General features: G+C 55.1%; 1 protein-coding gene across 2 annotated transcripts in view; it reads left to right on the top strand.

The window, feature by feature from the left end:
* The window catches only part of TEKTL1 (tektin like 1), a 37,797-nt gene extending 32,374 nt beyond the window's left edge, over window positions 1-5,423 (top strand). For both annotated transcript variants that reach the window (XM_073311982.1, XM_073311983.1), the window contains exons 7-9: window positions 1,404-1,499; window positions 4,305-4,418; window positions 5,111-5,423. In XM_073311982.1, the coding sequence (XP_073168083.1) occupies window positions 1,404-1,499; window positions 4,305-4,418; window positions 5,111-5,311 (411 nt within the window). In that variant the 3' untranslated portion in view covers window positions 5,312-5,423. The remainder of the gene's footprint in view (window positions 1-1,403; window positions 1,500-4,304; window positions 4,419-5,110) is intronic.
* The last annotated feature ends 4,371 nt before the right edge of the window (window positions 5,424-9,794 follow it).

Genomic DNA, 9,794 nt, shown 5'->3' on the forward strand with positions numbered 1-9,794 from the left:
GTAGCTCCTTCGCCTCCCGGAACTGAAGGAACTTCCCCTTTTGAAGCTCCCCAGTCACTTACTGCAGGAAGCGCCATCCACTAGGTGCAGTACATCTCACCACTGCCACCAGTTGTTATAGAGTGTGGGGTAGTCAGGGCCCCGCAGACCCACTTCCTGCAATTCACCATGACTCTCAGCCAGCCATGAAATCAGAAGGTTTATTAGATGACAGGAACACAGTCTAAAACAGAGTTTGTAGGTACAGAAAACAGGACCCCTCAGTCAGGTCCATCTTGGGGGGTGGGGAGCCCAGACCCAGGTTCTGGGCTTACCCCAATTCCCTAGCCAGCTCCAAACTGAAACTCCCTCCAGCCCCTCCTCTGGCCTTTGTGCCTTTTCTGGGCAAGGAGGCCACCTGATCTCCAACACCTTCAGTTGGCACCTTGCAGGGGAGAGGCCCAGGCCATCAGTTGCCAGGAGACAGGGTGTCGGCCATTCCCTGTGCAGACAGCATCACACTGCCCCTCTAGGGTTCTGCAACAATCACACACCCTTATCTCACCACCTAGATCCTTAATAAATGCATAGGGGAAACTGAGGCATCCACACAGTATTCAGAGAAAACATTAAGAACAGTCCCACTTCGGCACATCATTCCTATACTAGCCCCTGCCGCACACTCCCCCATCCCCCCAGTACCATACCAGACCAACAGCCCCTACCCCACACTCCCCCATGCCCCAGCTCTATACCAGACCCACAGCCTCTGACCCACACTCCCCCCAGCTCTATACCAGACCCACAGACCCTGCCCCACACTGCCCCATCCCCTCAGCTCTATATTAGCCCCACAGCCCTTCCCCACACTCCCCCATCCCCATACCAGACCCACAGCCCCTACCCCATGCTCCCCATCACCCCAAGCTCCTTATCAGACCCACTGTACTGCCCCACACTCCCCCAAGCTCCTTACTAGCCCCATGCTCCCCCATCCCCCCAGCTCTGTACCAGCCCCACAGCCCATGCACCACACTCCCCCATCCCTCCAGCTCAATAACAGCCCTGCAGCCCCTGCCCCAAACTCCCCCAACCCCATATCAGCCCCACAGCCCCTGCCCCATGCTCCCCCATCCCCCCAGCTCTATACCAGCCCCACAGCCCCTGCCCCAGGCTGCCCTCATGCCTCCATCCCTATATCAGACCCACAGGCCCAGAACCACACTGCTGTGGCAGAGGATGGCACACTAAAGGACTGATTGTGCCCCACCCCCATTGGGAGGCCAAGCAGGGGCTCAGGCCCCAGCTATGGGCTAGGGGGAAGGTCTCTGGTGTGGTCCCTGAACCTGGGGGTTGGGGTGACCTGTCCCTGCGAGGACCCAGCGTGACCCCCACACCTCACCCTGTGCTCCCTCCCCGGCCAGGAGCGTCTCTACATGGCACTGGGGGGCATGCGCAGCACCCTGAACCGTTGCCAGCGCTTCCACGGGGAGCTGGGCATCACCCAGGGAATGACCATGGTGAGTGGGTGCGGAGGGGGTTGGGGGAGGTGACCCTGTGCTGGGAGAGCAGGGGAGCTGGGGTGTGTGTGGGGAAACTTTGCTGGGGGGGCGGGCAGGGGTGTTACCCACTAAAATTCTCTGTTACTCACACACTCTAGGACATCCCACCTTTACCCAGTTCCTAGGGCTCAAGGCGTAACCCTCTTAATTTAGGTACCCCCACCCTTTCCCACTTCCTAGGGCTCCAGGCAAAAGGCACCTAACTTTACCCCTCCGTGGGCTCTGGGCAAACACCCTTTCCCTGTAGAGTCAGGGCTTAATCTTTTGAGGGGTTTATGGGATCTTTTACCAGTGAAAGAGCCTTATACAGCAATATCCTACGTAACCTCTATTTATTAACCATCACCAAAACCAAGAATGCACACGCTACACATACAATGCTCACTACTCCTAAAGAGACAGATGGACTTTTCTTGATGGCCAGTCAGGATCAGGTCATCTCGGGAACTCCAGTTTCTGCACAGTGTCATTGGCAGGGTGTTGAGTTCTGGCAGCTCTGTTCTTGGGGTTGTGTCCTGGAGTTGGTTCCCAAAGAACTTCCTTTTGGTCCCCAGTTTATATGGTGAAACTTGAGGCCTGCTTAGCTGTACCTTAACCAATCATGACACTAACCAATGCTACCACACTGTAACAACATTTTTAACCAATCCTACCACCGTAATTAATTTACACCTAGCAAAATTAATTATGTAACAAACAGAAACAATCAAAGAACCAGACAGAGATCATACAGACAAACAACAGGGAAGTGGGGACCATAATGATGTAACGGACGAGCCCCCAAAAATGTAACCCTTCTGCCCGTCAGAGTTGGCAGCAACAAGGGCCGGTTTCAATATCTAGGGGATCCATTCCAATAACACAATGCAAACCGTCTCGAGCCCCCACCTAGTGACCTGGGACAAATATATACCACCCCCGCTGGGCGCCTCCAAGAGGCAATACTTCCCCTCTCGCAAGTCTGAGTGCAGCAAAAAGCCTTTTAATAACAGAGAGAAACAATGTGGCATTATGTTGGGGAAACACCACCAACAGGATTCATAACACAACCCATGAGCAAAAAACCCACCCCAAGCAAATTGGGGCATACCCCTTTCCCTTTGGTTCTTGAGTGCAGCAACCCCAAATCACCCAAAGTCCCAAAAGTCCAATGACCCAAAAGTCTCTGTCCCTGGTCAGGGCAGCCCCAGAGTTCGAAAGTTTATCTGTGGAGCTTTACCTCCCAACCTGGGCGGAGATGGGATGGGGGTAAGAGGCACCTTACATGATCTGAAGCTGACCCCCCCACAGCTCCATAGGTCTCCGCTCTGCCAGCCACCCCACAAACTCCTTCGATCTGCTCTGCAGCCCACAAGCAGCTCCCGCCGCCCCACGAACTGCTCCACAGCCCACCAGCAGCTCCCACCATCCTACGCACTGCTCCACCAGCCTGTCCACAAGGCACTCCAGCCATGCCACAAACTTCTCCACAATATATCTTCAGGCTCCCCCACTACTTAACACAACACTCAGTGATTTCAGCTTGTAGTAGTGCTGTCCAAAGTGAGCTGAGCAGCCTGTAACTAGACTCCTAATAGAATCAAAATTAGCTCTGATATTCCACAGTAGAGAGAGGAGGAAGTGCAATTAGCATGTAAGGCCCTCACCAACAGGCCCATACCACCAAGTATTAACACTTATCCCCAACCTCTCTCCATTCACACAGTTTTAAAACCCATGACCCTTGCCTAGCAAGTGCTACTGAGTTGATGGTGACTCCCTCCATCATAACAAAAGGCCAAGTACAGTTCCAAGCACAGTTCCCATAATCAGCGTAATAACAATTTATTCTTCCTGCCCCAATAACAGAGACACTGGGGATCCCACAGCAGCCAAAGTGACCATCTGGGCAGCTATGGCCTCATTCTAGGCGGGGTGGGTGTGCCTATGCAAATGAGATCAGCCCCTGAAGTTCTTTTCCACAACTTGCCACACCTCACCACCAGATGTCAGGGTGGAGCTCATCCTGACACTGCTTACAATGACAAAACAATAAAGAAATGAGGATTTCACAACCACAACAATTGATAAGTGATTTCTTGACAGACACAATGCTATAAAACTAAGTTTTCTTTAACAACCTTAAGATTTGTTTCTTTATCTGGTGATAGTGGGTGGCATTAGGATGGCGTCTCCTTAACAGCCTGATACTACATTGTTTTAGTGTAATTTAGATGGAATGTGAGGATGTGATTTCCTGCTTCTCAGCTAATGGCTGCTGCTCTTTTAATCTGGCTGCAGAGGCAGGCCTTAGGCTTTAGGACTTGCAATATGGCTACAGACAAAGGCCTTATCCTTACGGGGGAAGGAGGTTTCAGAGTAACAGCCATGTTAGTCTGTATTCGCAAAAAGAAAAGGAGTACTTGTGGCACCTTAGAGACTAACCAATTTATTTGAGCATAAGCTTTCGTGAGCTACAGCTCACTTCATCGGATGGAGGGACCAGCTGGGGGCAGGCAGGGAGTGACACTTTGCTGGGGGGCAGGAAGGGAAGAAGGGACCGGCTGGGGGCACCTGGGGAATGGGCAGGGGAAAAAGGGACTGGCTGGGAGCACCTGGGGGATGGGCAGAGGAAGAAGGGACTGTCTGGGGGGATTGGCAGGGGAAGGGCAGACTGGCTGGGGTCACCCGAGGGATGGACATGGGAAGGAGAAACTGGCTGGGGGTGGAGGGGGCTCCCCCAGGTGAGGATGCCCTGCTCTGACCCCTGCTACATTGTTCTAGGGCCCTGAGTCCAGCCAGTACCTGGAGGCACGGGAGAAGCTGAACCGGCCCCTGGTGCGGGTGTACCAGCACCATGTGGGCACCCAACTGCCTGAGGCCCAGATCCTCACCCAGGTAAGTTCCTGGGGTCTCACCCACTGGTATGGCTGTAGGGAGCAGTGGTGTTGCCCATCTGGGGGTACCTTGCCCGGTTGTGGTGTCTGTAGTGTGGTGACAGTGTTGCTGGAGGGGGTACTTTGCATGGCTGAGATGGCTATAGGGGGTAATGGTCTTTCTGAGCAGGGGTACTTTGCCCAGTTGTATGAGGGTGAAGGTTTTGCTGGATGGGGGTACCTTGCATGGCTGGGATGGCTATGGGGGTGATGGTCTTTCTGTGCGGGGCTTTCAGGGGTGATGGTGCTGCTAGTTGGAGGAACCTTGCCCAGCTATATGAGGGTGATGGTATTACTGGATGGGGATATCTTGCCTGGCTGTAGGGGATGATGGTGTTGCTGAGTAGGGATACCTTGCCTGGCTGCGATGGCTGTAGGAGTGACAGCACTGGTTGGCAGAGATACCTTCCCCAGCCATAGGGGGGTGATGGTGTTGCTGAGTGGGGGTACCTTGCCTGGCTCTGATGGCTGTAGGGGTGACAGCGTTGCTTGGCAGGAGTACCTCACCCTGCTACAGGGAGGCGATGGTGTTTCTGGAGGAAGGGTGACTTTGCCTGGCTGCTGGGGGTGAGGTGTAGTTAGGTGGGATTCGGGAGTACCTCAGCCGGCTGCAGGGTGGTGACGCTGTTCCCTGTCTACCTGTCCCTCCCACAGGGCAGCGTGCTGCTGGAGCGTTCCCTGCAGAAGGCGGCGGCCAATGTGCAGCAGATGCAGGCCACCCAGCAGCACCTGCGTGCCTCCATCCGCGACAAGCAGACGGGCTTCCACATAGATGCCAGCGTGCAGCGCCTGCGCCGCCGCCGCATGCACCCCCGCAGCAGCCTGGGGGAGGCCTGCCAGCTGCTCTGCTCCTAGGGGGCCCCCACAGCCAGAGCACGAGAATAAAATCCCCAGAGACTTTTGACCTGCCCACGAGTGTTACCCCGCGCAGGGGGGATGCAGGGCCTGGAGCGGGGCAGGCTGGGGAGGTCAGGTGAGAATGGGAATGGGGGGATCAGGGGTATGAGGGAGGCAAGGTGGGGTGGGGGTGGGGAGGTGTCACAGAGCCACAGGATCAGTGCTAACCCCCAGCTTTTAAACAGTCCCTTGGAGGATCCACTTTTTTCAGTGAGCCAGACCCCCCAGGGGCCCCACTCTTCTGCAAGGGGAGGCCACACGGCCTTACCACCTCCTGGAGTGAGACCCTGGGCTCCAGTACTGGGGTTTACAATGGCGCCAGTGGCTCCATGGAGCCGGCCCCATGGTCAGAAGGGGCCCCGGCCTGCTCTGCTTGCACGGTGCCCCAAGACCCCACCAGCCCGCTGGCTCTCCCCGCTCATCACTTGCTCCTCTCCACCCCCTGGCCCCACCTGCCAGCTCCTCTCTGCTCCCTGGTTGGACCCAAGTGCACCTCTGGCTCTGGGCAGTCTCTGCTTCCCATCCCCACCTGAGCCTGGCCAGTCTTATCCAGTTGCAGGGGGGACAGTGCAGGGGGCTTGGCTGGGCCCTTCCAGGCAAGTGGATCCTGATGGCTCAGCCCGGCAGACACAGTCGCCTCCCAGCAGGGCTAGTGAGTGCGGCCAGGAGGCAGGGCATGGGGGAGTGGGTCTCTGGAGGGTCTGGAGGGGGCGAGGTGCTTGGCTGTGAGGGGCGGGGAAGATCTGCGTGTGTTGGGGCACTAGGGAGGGGGTTCTGTGTGGGGTGCTTGGTAGTTGTGGTGGGGCTGTGGGCATGGGGGCGCTGGGCAGGAGTGGTGTTGTGCAGGGGATTGTGCATTTGTGTCAGGGTCTGGGGGGGGCACTGTGCATAGTGGGTTCAGGGGGGCTCTGGCCATAGGGAATCAGCGGGCTGGTCTGGTGTTGGGGGGGGGAGGGGCTGTGTGGTGTGGCATGGGCCCACCCCTGAGGGGAAGGGGCATGCTGGCAGCACAGGGCTGGGCGGGCCAGTGTGTGTCTGGCAACTGCCAGTTTGTAAATAGTGCCCTTGCACTGGGCTGGGCCGAGCGGGGCCAGCCCTGCCATGCCATGCCCCATTGCCTCTGGCTGGCCCCTCGCTCTCGGAACTGACCTCCCCGTCCCATGCTCAATTGCCTCCATGGGGGCCCACAAATATGTTTGGCGCCAGGCCCACAAAAGGTTTATCTGGCCCTGCTGGGCTCCAGCCTTGCTGCTTCACGCCCTGAGCTCTGTCCAGCGAGTCCAGCTGAGCCAGACTCCTGGGCAGAGACCTGCCTGCTCTTCAGGGCCCAGTCAGCTGTTCCGTGCTAGGGTCTCCAGTTGGCTTTCCAGATCCTCCATTGATCCGGGTCAGTTTCAGCCAGTCCTCTAATGACCCAGGCAGCGAGGTGACACCCCCTCCAACCTCTCCTGCGCTGCCCCAGGAGCAGAGTTAACTGTCCTGGAGCCACTGTGTAGCACTGTAAAGTACTGGGGGAAACTAAGGCACTCATTGGCATTGGAAAAAATATTACAGAAAATTCCCACTTTGTCACATGGAGGCCAGGAGGTGAGGTTGGGGAGCAGAGGGGAGGTTGGGTGGGGAAGGGATCTGGGAGGGAATAGGGGACAGGGAGGCCAGGTGGGTTGGGGCTTGGGAGGCACTGGAAAAGCTAGGTATAGTGGGGGTTGGGGAGGACAGGGGGCACTGTGGAGGCCATGTGGGGTGAAGGTTGGGAGACACTAAGAAGTCTGGGTGGGGTGGGGGGTGGGAGGCAGGGGCTGCTGGGGAGACTGGGTGGGATGGAGGTTGGGGGGCAAAGAAGGAGGCCGGGCAGGGTGGGGGCTGAGAGGGGGGGACTGGAGAGAGTGGAGGGGGCGAGGGTTGGAGGGGGACAGGGGAAGCTGGGTGGAATGAGAGTTGAAGGGCACTGGGAAAGCCAAGCCGGGTGAGATGGGAGTTAAGGGGGGCATGGGAGAGGCTGGGCAAGGTGGGGTGGGGAGGACACCAGCAAGCCCCCTGTCAGGCTCTGAGGAGCCAAGCCCACTCCTCCTTCCATAGCTCTGGACACGTTGGCGGAGCCACCCTGACGTCCCACAGCCAAGAGGCTGGCCGAACACTGAGGGGCCCAGCAAGGACATTCCCAGCCTGCGCTGCCTGCTCCCAGTGACTGGCCTTGACCCTTTCACCACGTGGCTGATGTGCGAACCAGGCTGGCTGGCGGCTCCCTCCCCCAGAGCTGGGCCGGCTGCGCAGGGCTCGTAGTGAGGCCATCACCGATGCACATGCATGGGCACCTCCAAGGGCCTTCCCTGCTAACTGCGGGGGGGCCCTGCCACTCTAGGCAGAACCCCAAAGCGTTTCCAGGCTGAGGTGTTCTGCCTGCTTAGGCTTGTCGCCTGGCATTTCCATGCCCCCTAGCCCTAGTTCAGCACCAGGTATGCCAGTCCTTCTCCTTGGAGAGCTTATTTTGTCATGCAAGGCACTGCATTTAGCCGTATGGAGTGGAAATCTATCAACTTCATGAAAAAACTCGTACAGATACAGACAGACATCATCTTCCTTTCCAAATGCAAACAGATGGACATCATACTGAAAGGACTGAAGGTAAAAAATCCATTACAATCTACATACCACACAGACTATGCTGACAGCTTGTGCCACACGCTCTCAAAGAAACTGGGGAACCACCTGATCAACATCCTCTACAGCAAACAGGGAAAGATTAAGAATGAGCTCTCAAAACTGGATATTCTCATAAAAAAACAACCTTCCACACAAACTTCCTTGTGGCTGGACTTTACTAAAACTAGACAAGCCATTTACAGGGACAAACCATCCCGATGTGTAGAAAGAATAGTAAATATGGCAGGCGACCAGCTTGGCTTAACAGTGAAATCCTTGCTGATCTTAAACACAAAAAAGAGGCGTACAAGAAGTGGAAGATTGGACAAATGACCAGGGATGAGTATATAAATATTGCTCGGGCATGTAGGAATGAAATCAGGAAGGCTAAATCACACCTGGAGTTGCAGCTAGCGAGGGATGTTAAGAGTAACAAGAAGGGTTTCTTCAGGTACGTTGGCAATAAGAAGAAAGCCAAGGAAAGTGTGGGCCCCTTACTGAATGAGGGAGGCAACCTAGTGACAGAGGATGTGGAGAAAGCTAATGTACTCAATGCTTTTTTTGCCTCTGTCTTCACGAACAAGGTCAGCTCCCAGACTACTGCATTGGGCAGCACAGCATGGGGAGGAGGTGGCCAGCCCTCTGTGAAGGAAGAAGTGGCTCGGGACTATTTAGAAAAACTGCATGTGCACAAGTCCATGGGGCCGGATGTGTTGCATCCAAGAGTGCTAAAGGAGTTGGAGGATGTGATTGCAGAGCCATTGGCCATTATCTTTGAAAACTCATGGCGATCTGGGGAAGTACCGGAAGACTGGAAAAAGGCTAATGTAGTGCCAATCTTTAAAAAAGGGAAGAAGGAGGATCCTGGGAACTACAGGCCGGTCAGCCTCACCTCAGTCCCCGGAAAAATCATGGAGCATGTCCTCAAGGAATCAATTCTGAAGCACTTAGATGAGAGGAAAGTGATCAGGAACAGTCAGCATGGATTCACCAAGGGAAAGTCATGCCTGACTAATCTAATTGCCTTCTATGATGAGATAACTGGCTCTGTGGACGAGGGGAAAGCAGTGGATGTGATATATCTTGACTTTAGCAAAGCTTTTGACACGGTCTCCCACAGTATTCTTGTCAGCAAGTTAAAGAAGTATGGGCTGGATGGATACACTACAAGGTGGCTAGAAAGTTGGCTAGATTGTCGGGCTCAATGGGTAGTGATCATTGACTCCATGTCTAGTTGGCAGCTGGTATCTAGCGGAGTGCCCCAAGGGTCGGTCCTGGGGCCGGTTTTGTTCAATATCTTCATTAGTGATCTGGAGGATGGTGTGGATTGCACCCTCAGCAAGTTTGCGGATGACACTAAACTGGGAGGAGAGATAGATATGCTGGAGGGTAGGGATAGGATACAGAGGGACCTAGACAAATTGGAGGATTGGGCCAAAAGAAATCTGATGAGGTTCAACAAGGACAAGTGCAGAGTCCTGCAATTAGGATGGAAGAATCCAATGCACCACTACAGACTAGCGAATGGCTAGGCATCAGTTCTGCAGAGAAGGACCTAGGGGTGACAGTGGACGAGAAGCTGGATATGAGTCAACAGTGTGCCCTTGTTGCCAAGAAGGCTAATGGTATTTTGGGCTGTATAAGTAGTGGCATTGCCAGCAGATCAAGGGATGTGATCATTCCCCTCTATTCGGCATTCGTGAGGCCTCATCTGGAGTACTGTGTCCAGTTTTGGTCCCCATGCTACAAGAAGGATGTGGAAAAATTGGAAAAAGTCAAGCAGAGGGCAACAAAAATG

The sequence above is a fragment of the Lepidochelys kempii genome, chromosome 14 (genome assembly GCF_965140265.1).
Source record: "Lepidochelys kempii isolate rLepKem1 chromosome 14, rLepKem1.hap2, whole genome shotgun sequence".
NCBI classification, from domain to species: domain Eukaryota; kingdom Metazoa; phylum Chordata; order Testudines; family Cheloniidae; genus Lepidochelys; species Lepidochelys kempii.